The sequence below is a fragment of the Phocoena sinus genome, chromosome 5 (genome assembly GCF_008692025.1).
Source record: "Phocoena sinus isolate mPhoSin1 chromosome 5, mPhoSin1.pri, whole genome shotgun sequence".
NCBI classification, from domain to species: domain Eukaryota; kingdom Metazoa; phylum Chordata; class Mammalia; order Artiodactyla; family Phocoenidae; genus Phocoena; species Phocoena sinus.
The window spans coordinates 110206594-110223356 of record NC_045767.1 but is presented as its reverse complement, the minus strand read 5'-3'; the positions used below and the strand labels follow the sequence as shown (position 1 = coordinate 110223356).

Below are 16763 nucleotides of genomic sequence, written 5' to 3'. Positions count from 1 at the left end.
GAAATAATTCACTGAGATGTTTTAAATTACATTTACTGTAATTTAAACATTGCTATTTAAATCCCAGAAATTTCAGTGCTGAAGAAGCACAGTTGTTTGGAAAAATACAGGACCCAAAGTACAGCGTAAATAAAATTCCCTCATCCCAGTATTATAACCCATTCCTTATTGTTAAAATCATACATGTCTCAAGATTACAGATAAACGGGAAGTGTTTTTCCATAATATAACTAGCATAAGTGGGTTTACTTGCTCCACTGTATACTTATTATTTCCATAATTGGTGAAAATAGACTTCTCATTATGACTAAAAATATAGATTTTTTTTTTTAAACTACAGAACCCAGCAGCCAGTTTTCTGCTTTGCTATTCCCCCCCAAAAAGTCAAGCAAAGTCTACAAAAATAGCAATTAACTTTAAAAAATATTTTGCTTCTTAGAGCAAATTTAAGTTACATTCAGATGTGATTGCTATTTCTAAGAGAAAGATGCTGAGGGCGCTTCCTGTGCCCAGGCTGGGGGGCAAGGCTGAAGCCCAGCTGTCGCTATCAGTAGCGGGTTTGGTATTCATGATGCCACCGGTTAAAGTCATTGTAGAACAGAACGATGCTTCCTGAGGCCATGCCAGAAATGATGCACCTGGGAGAAGCAGAGAGAGAAGGAGGGGTTTACAAACCTAGGCTTCGTTACTAAAGAAAGAACTGCCCTCCCCAAATCCACAAGGTAAATACAGAAGATGGCAGCCAGACCTACAATTTGTGAGATTTACGGTATGTTTTTTTGATGACTAAAGTGCAGTCCTGAGTAAGCTCAGAGTCCCACCTCTGACACTCCACATGGATCCAATTCACAGCTTGCCTTTATATTGAAAGTACAGCTAGTTTGTGCAAGATGAGTCACAAAAACCTGAACAGACTAGATAATTTCTAAGGCGGAGAGGCTGGGCAGGTAAACGTTTTATATTAGGTATTGGAAGCAAAATAAAGAATCATAATCTCAAAGTAATTGCTGGTGGAGGAAGCAGCATACAATCAAGTGACTGACAGAGGTATGTGACACATACAGAATGAATGAAGAGTAAGAAATCAGAGTGTTGACCACCCTGCAGAAGAATATTCTGTGTCCCATAGTGTTAAGGGTAGAGGGGCTTTGTCCTCCCAACACAGCGACTCACTGCCATGATCACTATAGACAGGAGTTGCTGTTTGCTTCCCCTGTCCCTGAGCTGGTGGTGCAGGGAAAGAGATGAAGCAGTAAGACAGGCGGTTCAGAGGAGCCTCTCCAGGAGGCAGAAGCCTATTTATTAATTATCTTAGACCTCTCTCTGTATGGTTTGGTTAGGAGAGTCCTTTGATGTCATACTTAGTATCCTTAGTAGTACCTCATATCAAAATTAGGAACTAAAATGTGTCGCAACAAGAAAATCAGCTAAACACAGAAGAACGCAGTAATGAGGATATGAGGGACAAAAAAGCACTGAGACATGTAGAAAGCAAACAGTAAAATGGCAAAAGCAAGTCTTTCCCTATCAGTAATTACTTTATGTGTAAGGTGATTAAACTCTCCAATCAAAAGGCAGAGAGACTGGCAAAATGAATTAAAAACATGATCAAACTATGTGCTGTCTACCAGAGACTCACTGTGAGCTAAACAGGTTGAAAGTGAAAGTGAAAGGATGGAAAAAGATATTCCATGCAAATAATAATGAAAAGAAAGCTGAGGTGGCTATACTAATATCAGATAAAAATAGGTTTTAAGTCAAAATGTTACAAGAGACAAGGACACTATATAGCAATGATAAAAGGGTCAATTCATCAAGAGTATACAGCAGTTACAAACCTATATGAACCAATCAGCACCCCCCCCCCCCCCCGCAAGATATATGGAACCAACGCTGACAGACTTGAAGAGAAAAACAAACAGTTCTGCAATAATGGTTGGAGACTTCAATACCCCACTTTCAATAATGGGTAGAACAACCAGAAAGAAGATACGGAAATGGAGGATCTGAACAATACTAAAAACCAATTGGACCTAACGCATATATAAACATTCACCCAACAACAGCAGAATGCACATTTTCCTCAAATGTACACGGAACATTCTCCCAGATAAACCATACATTAGGCCACAGTCCTAATACACTTTAAAAAGATTGAAATCACACACAGTATTTTTTCTAATCACAACAGAATTAAACTAGACATCAATAACAGAAGGAAAACTGGAAAATTCATCAGTTTGTGGCAACTGACCAATGGGTCAAAGAAAAAAATCTCAGGGAAATTAGAAAATACCAAGACAAATGAATACAAAACAACAAGCCAAAACTTACAGGATGCAGCAAAACCAGTGCTAAAAGGGAAATTCAGAGCTGTAAACACAGATACTTAAAATCTCAATCAGTAACCTAATTCTACACATTAAAGAACAAGAAAAAACTGCAAACTAAACCCAAAGGTAACAGAAGGAATGAAACAATAAAGATTAGAATGAAAACGGGATAGAAAAACAGAAAAATCAACAAAGTCAAAAGTTGAGTCTTTGGGGCTTCCCTGGTGGCACAGTGGTTGGGAGTCCGCCTGCCGATGCAGGGGACACAGGTTCGTGCCCCGGTCCGGGAAGATCCCGCATGCTGCGGAGCGGCTGGGCCCGTGAGCCATGGCCACTGGGCCTGCGCGTCCGGAGCCTGTGCACTGCAACGGGAGAGGCCACAGTGGTGAGAGGCCCGCGTACAGCAAAAAGAAAAAAAAAAAAGTTGCGTCTTTGAAAAGGGCAACAAAATTGACAAACTTTTAGTTAGACTAAAAAAAAAGGACTCAAATTACTAAAATCATGAAGTGGAGACACTGCTACCAATTTTATAGAAATAAAAAGAGGATTATCAGAGAATACTAGGAACATCTGTATGCCAACAATTGGGATAACCTAGATGAAATGGAAAAATTCTTAGAAACACACATTATTCCAAAATTTCATCATGGAGAAACAGAAAATCTGAATAGACTTATAACTAGTAATGAGACTGAATCAGTAATCAAAAACCTCTCAATAAGAAAAGCCCTGGACCAGAGAGCTTCACGGGTGAATTCTGTCAAACATTTAAAGAAGGATTAACACCAACTCAAATGCCTCTAAAAAACCACAGAGAACATTTCTTAAGTCGTTCAATGAGGCCAACACACCCTGACACCAAAGTGAAACAGACCTTACGAGAAAAGAAATCACAGACCATATCCCTTATGATTACTGATACAAAAATCTTTAACAAATACTAGCAAACCAAATTCAGTAGCATATTAAGAAGATTATATACACCATGACCAAGTGGGATTTATTCTTGGAATATAAGGATAGTTTAACATTCAAAAATCAATTGTAATATATCACATCAACAATTAACAACAACAAAAGAAACCCATATGAGAGAAGGCATTTGACTAAATTCATCATCCTTTCGTGATAAAAACACTGAAACTATGAATAGACGGAAAGTACCTCAACACGATATAAAGGGCATTTATGAAAAATTCCCAGCTAACATCACATTCAATGGTGAATACTGAAAGCTTTCCCCCTCTTACTGGGAACAAGACAAGGATACCTGTTTTCACCACTTCTAGTCAATATAGTACGAAAAGTCCTAGCCAGGGCAGTTAGGCAAGGAAAAGAAATACAAGGAATCTGAACTGGAAAGGAAGAAGTAAAATTACCTCTATTGCAAGTGACATGATCTTTATGTAGCAAATCCGAAAGATTCCACACACAAAAAAACTGTTAGAACTGATGAACTTATATTAGCAAAGTTGCAGGATACAAAATCAACAATACAAAAAATAAGTTGTATTTCTACATACAAGCAGTGAACAATTCCATCACAGCAACAACAATGACGACAAAAAAATAAAATGCTCAAGGAATAAATTTAACCAAGGGGGCAAAAGGCCTGTATATTGAAAACCAGAAAATATTGCTGAAAGAAATTAAAGACAACATAAATAAATGGAAAGATATCCTGTGTTCATGGATCGGAACACTTAATATTGTTAAGACGACAATATTAGCCAAAGCTGTCTACAGATTCAACCTAATTCTTATCAGAATCTCAATGTTTTTTGCAAAAATAGGAAAAAAGAACCATCTTAAAATTCACATGGAATCTCAAGGGAGCCTGAATAGCCAAAACAATCTCAAAAAAGAACAACAAAATTGGATGTCTCATACTTCCTGATTTCTAAACTTACTGTAAAGCTACAGTAATCAAAACAGTGTGGTACTGGCTTAGAGAGAGACATATAGACCAATAGAATAAAACAGACAATCCAGAAATAATCTCTCATATATAGGAACAGTCTTTTTCAACAAATAGTGCTGAGAAAACTGATATCCACATGCAAAAGAATGAAGTTGGACCCTTATGACCATCATATATAAACAAACATTAATTCAAAATGGATCAAAAACTAAATATGAGTTAAAACTGTAAAATTCTTAGGAGAAAATATAGAGGAAGCACTTCATGACACTGAATTTTGCAATGATTTCTTGGATGTAACACCGAAAGCACAGGCAACAACAGAAAAAAATAGATAAATGAGACTTCATCAAAATTAAAGGCTTTTGCACATCAAAGGACACTATGAGATGGAATGATGAAAAAGTTCTGGAAATGAATAGCGGTGATAGTTGTACAACAATGTGAATATACTTAATACCACTGAATTATGCACCCCAGAAAAAGGTTTAAATGGTAAATTTTATGTATATGTTATCACAGTAAAAGAAGTTAAGAACTAAAATGAAAGACTGTATATTAAAAAGAAATAAGATGCCAGGTAAAGATTATCTCCCTAAAATGGAGGTTTTAGGAAATAAGCCAGATTTCTCAATGGAATCCTTATGGACAGACATACAGGCATTTCACATGAAATGTTGTTTAAGAAAAAAGGTACTTTAACATAAAAAGCTTTACAGCAATATAATTGGAGCCTTTGTTACTTAAATCCTGTCTATTCCTAGAGAATTCAGCCTTTGTCCAAGATTGGCAATGCCATCAAACAAAATCATGCTTTTTAGAAAGCACCTTGGAAACCCCAATATTCATCAGTTTTTTTGATTGCACAGGTGACCCTCACAACCCAGCCCATCCATCAGCCCATTTACTACATACATTCCCTTGCCGGTTTTTAATGCCACCAGCATAGACCACTATTCCAGTGTTACCTCTGGTCGTAAGACAGTGCCATGGCCCGGATCCCGGCGTCACAGCCTGGATAGGCGAAGAGCTGCTTGAGGTCAGACACCTGCCAGACCATGACCACACCGTTGTCTCCTCCGGTGAGCAGGTACTGCCCATCCCGGCTCAGCTGGATAGCCTGTGAGACACAGCAACATTCAGTAGAGACACGGCTCTCGGAAAACTTGGGCCCTCACCGCATCTCTGATTAATTCGACACGATTCCAGCCGGCTACTGGAGCCACAAAGGGACAGAGTGTGTATGTGTTCCTGAGGAGTTTTCAGGAAATCATGAGTCATAGAAGACTCTTGCTATTTTTCAAAAGTCAAATGGGCAAAGTTAGGCAATGCTGGAGTTTTTGAGTTTTTTTGTTTTTAATTTTTGCTTTTTAAGGATGAGGTGGCAAACTCTTCCAATTCTATGACTACTAGTTAAATGGTCCGTGTTGTGGACGGGGACCAGTACTGTAAAACGAAGCGCTTCCTGGCATCTCTCCATTGCACTGTGGTCGTGCTAAGCCTGTTTTGTACCGAGGCTGGGCAGACAGTGCTAGCTGACCTCATATCCCTGATAAAACCCTGCTGCCTGTGGGAGACCACCTACAGCTTGAGCACCTTCACTAGGCCTGCTGGAAGTTTACAGCAGGTGGGAAGACAACTTGGTAGGGAACCGTGACTCCCAGGGTGATTAAACCCAGTTTAAGCATTTTCTTCTTGCCCCAGGACTGACTGCTTCCTGCCAGTGCTGAACTCAAAGGACAGACACGTAATTTGCTCTTCAGTCCTGTCAAACCTACCAAAGGCAGGCCACTTTCTTTTTTTTTTTTTATGACTTTTTACATTTTTTTCATGGTTGAAAAAAAGAATCAAAAGAATATTTCATGACACGTGAAAATTATATGAATTCCAAATTTCAGTGCTCATAAGTAAGCGTTATTGGAACAAAGGCACATCCATTCATTTCTGGCTACTTTTTTTTTTTTTTTTTAACAGAGAAAGTATGCCAGCTCCTGATATAAAAGGTCCCTCCTTACTTGAGGAGCAGATCCTACTGCCCCTTCCTCTCCTCCTGCCCCCTTCCCTCCAAACCTTCTTTTCCTGGTTTATTAACATACACGTTTCCTTTCTTTAGCTGGGTGACATTGGGAGTTCTAAAAGTTATTGCAGATACCTGTAATCTTATGTCCACCTGGATACAGTGAATGTGGGAATCCAGATTGTACTAGTAGGCCAGAAAGAAACTATCTATCTTCTGAAAAATATATTTATACTGTTCCGTACTCAGAGTTTTAGTATAGTTGCCTTAAGTCTTTACCCTTTGACAAAAAAATTTTTTTTAAATTATAGAAATGTTTCATAGCCATTCAATTCACATTCAAGTAAATGCGAACTTTCAGAGGTCTCTTAAATACAGCTTATTCGCAAGAACACAAAAATACATCTAAGAAATCAAAACCTGTGGGTGGAAGACACTTTCACTCAAGAAGCATTCTCTAAATTTTAACCAAATACCCATAGTAAGATTTTTCAATATCAGTGAAAACCAATATCCTTTTCCCCCATTCATTTCACAAACGTCAATCTCTAGGGGCTTATCTGGGAAATGAAATGAAGACTACAACAAATAATTATTTGCTACACTTATAAAATTCAGCTGATGAAAATCCATTAACCTTACGGTTGTGGTTCACTTGAGTTTTATACTTGAGGCTTTTTACTGGATAAGTGCTGTATTAAAACATAAATTAAAACCATTAATCTTCAACTCTTTGTCCTAAAGAATCCCTACTCCTAGCTCTGTGTTGAAATAAATAAAACCTGGACTTTTAGGACTATACATGTATCAGCACCTAAAACATTTTATTAAACCAGGTGCCTGCCAAGGTTAAAAAATATTTTGTTGGCCTTTCTCATGAGGGACTTGTCAAATTTCCCTGAGAATAACAGCCAGGGTAGCATTTCCTGAATAGCACCCTATCTCCCACCCAAACCAGCATTCACATTGTTCTCAATTCTCATACGCCTCTTCCAGTCTCAATCCAGGTTGGGTTGAGACTAGAGATTTTAGGAGGGCCCTGGGGACGTGTGAATCTCAGCCCCTGGACTCCTGAGTGCTCAGACAACACCGTAGTTGCTCGGACAACACCGTAGTTGCACCAGTTTCCAGGAGGTACCAGCAGGCCACAGCAGTCTGCTGGCGACAATCATATCCTAAGACACAGCTTCCCCAGGAAAACAAAATAAATGAGTTCCTATGGGTGAAATGGGGGGGGGGGGCGATCCTTTGTTTAGGATAACATAACTTTGCTGCTCTGTACAGGCTGCCCACTTAAATTTAAGTTATTCGTTAAGACATCTAAACATTGCCTAGTTGATGTGCTCTGATACGTTAACCAAATGCCACTGCACAATCTGGCATCTAAATAAAAACAGGTGGGAGGCCTTGATTAGTGCAGAGGTTCCCCAGGCCACCTGCCTGCAGGGTTCTTGTTGCTCTTTCAAAGAAACTTCATTTCTGGTCTGAGCTAATGACTAATTTGTTTCCATGGTCTCCTTTCCTTATACAGGCTCAGACTGCAGGATGGAGGTGGAGATTTTTGTTCTGTGATGTCTCTGAGTCCAAGCCTGTGATTTCCTTCCACCCTTCCCAAGGCAGTTAGCTGTGAAAGTGTGGGTCTCTGGAGCCGGGCACGGGCAGTGCTCATTTTAGGCAAGCTCACTTTAATCACACAGTTGCCACTTACAAGTTAGTATGATAAAGTGCAGGCGTGCTGGGGAAAAGGCGATGGATTGTTTAAGCCTAAAATCCAGTGGGAAATATTACAGAGGGAAAAAAAACAACGGCCATAGGGCAGAGAGGAAAAGCATGTGTGTACCAACAGTCTGCAGAAAGCCTCCGACTGCTGCCTTGAGGAACTTCCCAGAGCCTTTGGTACTAACTGAAGTGCCACAGAAATTGTTTTAGCCAGCAAGGGATTTCAAATTACTTTACAGATTTATTAGTGTAGCTGACAAAATAATCGCAACTCAAAGTGACAGATTATCAACATTATTATCGTAAAGAAAAGAGGAAAGGAAAATCCTCTAATGTGTACTTGGTTTAAATGAAGGGAGGGAAAAATAAAAGCAGAGTGTGAGCATCTCTGTATGCAGCCTTCGTGGCAGAGGTGGTCAAAATGCACTGGAGAAAACTCACAGAATGGGAGAGAGAAGAAAGCCATTTACTGAATTGAGAACCCTCTCCCTCCTCACTCGCCTTTACACTTTGAGGTAAAAACATAGAATGCTGAAAAGTCTGTAAGGTATACTTACCCTTATGTTATCATCTGTTTCCACGGTGGCCTGGAGTTTTCCATTCACACTGAATGTACAGAAGAAGCCATTTTCATAGAATATGACACAGTGACCCTCTCTGGAAGCCTGCATGAGTTTTGGTTTCAGGCAGTTTTCAGGACCCTCCAAAGTCCTTAACAAGTCTCCATTCATGGAATGTATGAGACATGGTCCTTCTGAGAAAACAGGAGAAACAAAAGCCAAAATGAAGTTTCTGAATAAGAACAGACAAATGTGACCTGAATCTTGAGCACCGTTGAAACAGGCTGCCAGTACCGTATCACAGTTGTAGAAAGCCTTAAAAAATTATATCTTAGATATCAGTTATTTTGTAAAATCTGCATGCTGGCTAAATCTCACCTTCCACTTGGGAAAGAAGAAAGCCGAGTCATGCATGTTCAAGTTCACTTCTCAAGAGACAGGAAGTTACTTTATGAAATTCATTATGCCAAGGGATAATAAGAGCTGGAGGAATTCAGAAAGGAACAGGACAAATTACAAATCCTAAAAGAACGTCCAGGAAGGCTGGGCCTCAGTTATAACTAACATCGGCTGCTGTAAGGCACACAGGGTCCCGATGGTAGCAGCATTGGGGCCTGTGTGGTGAGAACTCATTAAGGCAACTTCTGAAGGCCTAAAACATCTTCCCTCCCACTGCTTGCTACTTCGCGATGAAAGAAGGTGCCTGGTGGTCCACCTCCTCACACCCCAGCCCCCAGGGAAATTCATACAGAGATCCTTCTGCCACTTCTCCTTGGCAAACAAGTGTGCCCCCCTGCTGTCCCCGAAACCAAGCAGCTTGCATCCACCACTCGCCACTCTCCGGGCTGACCTCCAGGCTGAGATGCTTGCGGAGGATGGAGAAACTGCATCTTTACTGAGTGCCTGCTACATGAAAAGCAAAAGAGGAGCAGGTAACCAAAACTGCTTGTGTGATGAGTAAGTTCTCAGAAATGTCTGAGTCGGACAAATGGGGTAATTAGACTATATGCCCTGCTCCTCTCCGGGCTAAATTTCTCGTGGCTACATGGAATCATCACGTGTTCCCCACATGACCATTAAAATGTGTCTCTCGGCTTTTTCTTGACCACTCAGGGAGTTGATAGGTTTTTAGTGTTCTCGACATAAATACAGAAGGCAGTCTTTGCTCTGCACAGTTCCAGCATACATGAATTTCAGTTGTCACTCTAAATGACCCCAGACCCTCAATGCCACAGTTCAGATTTCAGTTATCACAGGAACTGCATAAGGTACACACTTCATGGTCAGCTTGTCAGTCCACAAATCACTATAAATAACAGGTGTGCGTCATGATGGGTGACCAACCCCCATCACTTCTTTCGAAGTCTGTGAGTGAGTGGCCACTGCACGTCTGTGACTCAGCTCATGCACAGACAGCAAACTCTGTAGTTGTGTTGCCTCCTTGTCTCCCAGGGATGGAACTGTATGACGTTTTACAAAAATGGATAATCAAAAGAGGGTAGTGGCCAACAAAGATGGATCTGAAGTAAGGAAATGAGAAGTGACAAAGCTGAAAGTAAAACTGGAAGCCAACATAAACGGAGTTACAGAAGATAGAGCTGACCGTGGGAGTGTTGACATCGCTACAGATGCAGCCAGAGGAAGTGAGTGAAGGTGATCTTACTGACATAAGTTCTGTAAAACTTATGGAAAGTGCTGTAACAAACATGAGGATGTCCCAGAAGTGATGTCAGCAAAAATCTCCACATTAAAGGAAACCTAGGAGATATTTCATGACATTGAAAGCACAGAAGATGAAATGTTGGAAGCTGATCCAAACTTAGGAAGGAGTTTGACAACTGGTCAAGGCACAGAGACGATTCTCACTCCTTAAGTTACGTGGGGAGAGGGGGGCGAGCACTTTCCAAGTACTCTTGATGTATTTTTTCACAAAGAACTAAAATACTTTCATTCTTAATGTCTCTAATGTTTTAAATTAGTGTACTAAATGTGAGTTTTACTATTTTTTTCATGTCCATACATATGTGTATGTATGCATATATGTATAAAAGTGAACAAGAGAATTTTTACTGTTTTGATAAAAATTTGTAAAGGCCATGGAACAATCATAAAATTTCCCATTATTTTTCATAATATTTCCCATTGAAATTATTGATTTTTAATATCTCTGCATGGTTTCATCTTGCATGGTCATTTTTATGGTGCTGTACCACCGTGCAAAGTGAGGACAGCCTGTAATATGATAGGCTCACTTTACATGTCCAATTTGGATCACGTACAATCCGGGAACTCATGTTAGCTCAGGATAAATGAAATCATTGGGTATAAGGGGAAAAAATCCAGTAGTTATAGAATTCTTGCTATCATTGTTACTATTTCATTGTTTTGACCAACTAAATTTTTAAACACCAACATTTGACTCGTTAATAAGTCTCGTTAGCTATACAAAGTATCAGAGTTCAAGACACGGATAAGGTGACTCAAAAACTCTACGCTTCTCCCTCAGATAAGCCTAGGAGATATGTGATTACAGTACTTTTTTGTGTTCAGAGCTCAGTTCAGGGCAGAGAGACAGAGAGATGAATAGACTATTACAGCTGAATAAGCAATGAATTGGAAACAGCTCTGCTCCTGGTCAGATCCTGATTTCTTGTGTGCGCTCTTAGAAAGCTTGCTGAATATCTTTGGCCTAAATATGTGACGATGCTATGGGACAGACCTCCAGGCCAACCAGCTGAAGAATCTTTCCACCCCATTCTCAATGCCATCCTGGCCCCTGCCTAGTTCAGAGATTTGGAAAGTCAAACAGACGGGGTCAGGAGTTTCCGTTCAGGTGTGAGGGGGAACCCAGCCCAGTCAGAGTCCAGAAGGATAAACAAATACGCTGAGACTGTCCTTGTTCTCGCCTCACTCTTCAGAGCAATGCTGTGAAACAGGACTTCCTGCAGGGATGGAAATGTTCCCTTTCTGGGCCGTCCAATACGGTAGCCACTAGTTGTAGGTGCATACTGAGCCCCTGCAATGTGGCTAGTGCCACCAGGGAACTGAATTTTAAATTTTATTTCGTTTCAGTTAATGTGAACAGTCCCATGGAGCTAACAGTCACTGTCACAGATAGCACAGCTTTAGAGAAAAAGACACCAAATTCACCTCTGGTAATTTGTTATTAGAAGACACCAAAAAAATGCATCCATTTTTTTGAAGGCCCCACAGATTTACCTTTAGAACCGCTTAACACGAGGCCGAGCTCAGCGCAGACGGCAGCACAAGTGATCTCAGAGTCATGGCCTGTCAAGATGGCCCGAGGAGTGGTGGTCTCACCTTAAGGAAAAAAAAATTAAACGAACAAATCAATTCAAGTTCGTGTAGGGGATGACCTCCCTCGACTCAGATTAAATCATCATATCATTTGTTCCTGATTCCCATAATGCTTAAATCTTTAATTTATAGTTTGGGAATTTGTCCCCAAATCCTATTTTAGGAGTAGACACAAACTATCTGCTATAGCTTGAGGAACACATGTTGCTGAATTTCTAAGCCTTACGTGATTATCAAGCAACAATAGTTTAAAACAGAACAAAAATAAGACAAAATCTCTATTATAAACTGCCTCAGATTGTCTTTCCCAAGCTTATGTGTCATCCTAATATAAAATCTTACAGAGTATATTTCTCCATGGTTCATTCAAAGAACAGAGGGGGAGTAAAACTATTAATATTAAATTAATTCTGATAGTGACTGAACACTAGGGGAGGAGGATGAAGGTGGGACAGAAAAGGACTATTCAAATAATGGAAGATGTTTCAAAACGTCTTCACAGGTGGAAGACGTCATCCTGTACCTCAGTCCCAAACTACAAGGAAAACTGTGGTTGGCTGTGGAGGCACCCCACGAGGGGCTGACGCAACAGGCTCCATCTGGGCCGCGCTTCGGGCCAAGCCACAGGAGAGACTGAATTCCTTATTTAGCCTGGAGAATACTATTTTAAGGCAAACGAGTCCTCTACTTTTATAGTCTCTGGGGACAAGGACAAAAAACGCCTTCATGAAGTGGACCAATGAGCAGGACTCTGTCAGCACTCTGAGATTTCCTTGATTACGACTGCTTTTATTTATTTATTTATTTATTATTATTATTATTATTTTTTGCGGTACGCGGGCCTCTCACTGTTGTGGCCTCTCCCGTTGCGGAGCACAGGCTCCGGACGCGCAGGCTCAGCGGCCATGGCTCACGGGCCCAGCCACTCCGTGGCATGTGGGATCTTCCCGGACCGGGGCACGAACCCGTGTCCCCTGCATCGGCAGGCGGACTCTCAACAACTGCGCCACCAGGGAAGCCCAGGACTGCTTTTAGAGTAAGATTGACAAATGGCACTGTGTGATCCACAGGGGCAACTGTGCCCAGAAAACAGGTCACTACTACCAGCTGTGGAACTCTGTGGGAAAGAAGAACTTGTCATCCTAACCCCATACCCTTGGCTATCCTTGGAACAGTCACCTACCCTGAGGAGAGAGATCTGGCAGATCAGGGAAAATGCAGCAGAAACCTACTGTCCTTGAAAAGGCAAATGCTGCTGGTCACAAAAATTAACTAGCAGTTTTTATGATGGTCAATGTGTTCTTTGAAATGTCATGCAAATTTCTGTACATGCCTATGTTTTCCTGGGGGGTGGGGAGGGGAAGAAGGAAAGTAGGGTTTATTGAATGCGCAGACCAGGAGAGGGCCTCTACTGTGAAGACAGGGCCTGGTTTCTGTGCTTCTGGCCCCGCTGCCTCCAGAGCCTGCAGTTACTTAATGTCTGGTCGTCTCACGTAATTATTACAGTGCATTTATTGGAGTGCGTGATGTACAGCGGTGTCCCCACAGTGTCCTTCCTCACTCTTGGTGACTCTAGGTACTTCTGAGTGAGACGTGGGTGAAAAGGCATCATATCAAACTCTGTTCCACGTTGGCTGTGCTATGTGCAGTGAGAGTCAGAAACTGGCTTGCATGCTTGGTGACCAAGGGAGACCTCAAATGGCATAGCAAAAGGCCAGGGGACAAGTAGAACCAGGGGCTTGGTTTCATTTGATTCACTTTTAAAACTTCTTTGGGGAGAGAAGCTCACCTTAATACAAAGTTTACTTGATATTTTCCAAACCAGAAAGCATTTGTTACAATAGCAGCTATTTTTTTTCCCTTAAAAAGCATACAAACTTGGTAAATTTGTTAAGAAAAGAAGCAAATATTACAAACCTATCTGAACTACTTAACTTTCTGCTGGAGATAAGTCTTGCCACAAAAAATAGAAATATTTTTAAAAGTTACCAATACTTCAGCCCCGATTCATGGTCCCCCATCCCCCATCCCAAGATGCTCTATATTCCATGAAAATACCATACAATGTTATTTTTGAAATGTCTAATTATACCTGTTGGCAACTTTTTTAAAATCAATAATTAAAATCATTAAGATCTAAGGAATATATTTTCAGTGCGATTGTTCCTTTTTTGTTTTCATAAGGTACCATTTTATGGGGAACAAGATTTGTGTTTTAGCTTGCATTGTCTTGGAATTCCTCAGTGGAAAATGAGGGTCTGAAGGAAAACTGATGACAACTGAAAGCAATCTAAGTGTAAGCCAAAGTAAACGAAGGACAGATGGATAGTGGGGACACAGAGGACGTTGTCACTTAAGCATGCCAATGCTAATTTTTTGTTTTCTAGATCTAAGAATATTTTCTCAGGGACATGGGGAGGAAGTGAGAAGATTGCTGTCAACTGGATTTCTTTCTTTAATGTAAAACAGTTGAAATACTGAGAATTTTCTATGACTATAAAGTTAGAGTTTAGGAAGCCTCACAATTTATCCCATAAAGTGAATTAAGATATAAGCATTCTTTTTTGTAAACTCATAATTAAGATTTTTATAAGTATGCTTTACTTACAAAATAATATTTTCCAGTAATCTACACTGTACCAATCATTTGCCCCTCCACAAATAAGAAGACACATGTACATGCTGTGTAATTTCAAAACTGAAAAGAGATTTGCCTTTTCCTAGGGCCTGATCTCTAAATAAAGGCCTGTTCAATGCTAGGACTCTGGCTTCAAAGTTTGGCAAAATGTTTTCTAAACCAGGAAGCAGGTTAGACAGTTCAGGAAATATGGGGGGAAAAAAGGAGAAAGCAGAAAGGAAAGGGAAGGGAAGGAAAGGAAAGAGAAAAAAATTGAAAGCATAAGGGTAAACTTGTGATCACTGGGTTCTACTGGCTTCACAAACACTCACTAGATTTCTAGTAAAAAAGACTCTGCTACTGAACTTTCATCCCCTTTAGGAAACGCATATTCATGGCCTCTAAAAATCCACATACAACAATACGAGGAGAGATATCATTTCCTCTAAGAAAAGCCATTTCCAGTCTTGTTTAAAGACTAAAGTTTGTATTCCCTTTATTATATGCAGTGCAGCTTGGGTGTTCTTTACATTTTCTCATTAAAAAATCTGTTCAAAATAAATACTTGGATTTTTATGAGTTTCAATAAACCAAATGTTTTATGTATTAAAAGTTCACTACAGAAAATAGAATTCTATGATATGGGAATTAAATCCAACAGGTCCAAACTAATAAGTTCAACAGATATTTTGGGAAGCCCTTTGGAATGAAATTATGAAGGGTAGAAGGGTTGATGGGAGGCGGAACACAGGCTTCATATGTGGCTCACAGAATCTATTTCTCCACAGTTACATCCTTATACATCATCCTGCAACACAGCAATAACATCCCACATACCAATAACGATATACATATGTGTCCGTGTATATTTGTTTGCAAAGCCTAGAAACAAAATCTGGGAACCATATAACATTCTGACTGCAGCACCCATCTAAATCTGCCCCTCCCAACTACCTGTCAACCCACAGAGTTAATACCTAGGGGGGAAATCAGCTCAAATAAGACAATACTGGCCATGTATTACGTTTTCAAAGACCCCAAAGCTATGGCCATCTCTCACTGAAGTCTCTAAACTGAGTAAGGAGCAGGGGAAAAAGTCTTCTGAAAAATATCAGGTTAATTCTTTGATAAAAATTTGCAGTAGTTAATGGATACAAAAAGTCTTTACTTTTGCTTTCTGAGATAGTAGGATCTACCAAAAGCTGGATCATAAAGCAGAACACATTCCCTTAAGAACCTTTTAAAGTCTTACTGCTTGAAAAATCGTCATGGCTTTCAATAAAGCTGAAGAGAAAAATTTATCTTGCTTCTAGTTTAAGGGACTACACTTCAAACTCTTCTTAAAGAAAAATAAAAAGAGAAAGAGGATAGACTTCTTGGACTGCTTTGAAAAGCTTGAGCAATTACTTCAAAGGAAAGGGTGTCTTTGTCCGGAGAGCAGGTTTATGACTACTGATGCAAATCCTAACCAAAGGCTGAAAAGGATACTCAGTGCATCTTTATGGATGGCCTTAAAGGAAGATGAACAAGTCAAAGGAGATTAAAGACAGTCCAAATCCTGCCACGAATACCAGGACACACCAGTTTTTACAGATGTGCTTTTCTCAGTACGTAATACCAAATATCAGTTACTAACTTACAGGCACCGTTATAACAACCCAACTTGCATTTAAGCAGCACAAGATCTCCGTAATACCCGCTTAGCATTTATATTGGACTTATGTTTTAAAATATTACGTGAAATGTTTTACACCATTAGGCAGAATAACAAATGCTGCTATTAAATGTGTTTCTTTGGTGGCCTTATAACACTAAGTGTATTTCTCCATCAAATGAACTATGACCTGAAAGAAGAGAAGGAGGAAACAGTAATTTCTCTAGTATCTGTTCATAAATATCCAATGAGAAAAATATTTCAAAAGATCTGTCTCCATTAAGGCAAAGGGGATTAAAAGCTAGGTAAAAATAGACCTGACACGTATTTCTGGCAAACTCTGAGTTACATTTTTAAAAATGAATAAAGTTCTTGGTATTTTTGGCACCATCTCCTCAGTCTTAATGAAAATTAAATCACTTTAAAAAGGCACTGCAAAGTTCTCATTAGCAGTTTAAATATGTTGTTATTAGCAGAGAGAGAACCCCCTTCATTCATTTACCTTTTTCATATCATCTATCATGAAATGAAGGGCAGTTCAGCACTTCCCTAGTCTTAGTTTTCTAGAAATAAAATTAGCTCTTCCAATTAATACTTAGTTTAGATGACTCTTCGGACAGAAGT

At 39.9% G+C, this 16763-nt stretch overlaps 1 protein-coding gene across 3 annotated transcripts in view; it reads right to left on the bottom strand.

Moving 5' to 3' along the window:
• Positions 1–222: 222 nt before the first annotated feature.
• The window catches only part of LRBA (LPS responsive beige-like anchor protein), a 753999-nt gene continuing 737458 nt past the window's right edge, over positions 223–16763 (bottom strand). For all 3 annotated transcript variants that reach the window (XM_032633582.1, XM_032633583.1, XM_032633584.1), the window contains 4 exons: positions 11770–11871; positions 8548–8744; positions 5223–5374; positions 223–638 (listed from right to left, as the gene is read on the bottom strand). In XM_032633582.1, coding sequence (XP_032489473.1) covers positions 548–638; positions 5223–5374; positions 8548–8744; positions 11770–11871 — 542 coding nt within the window. In that variant the 3' untranslated portion in view covers positions 223–547. The remainder of the gene's footprint in view (positions 639–5222; positions 5375–8547; positions 8745–11769; positions 11872–16763) is intronic.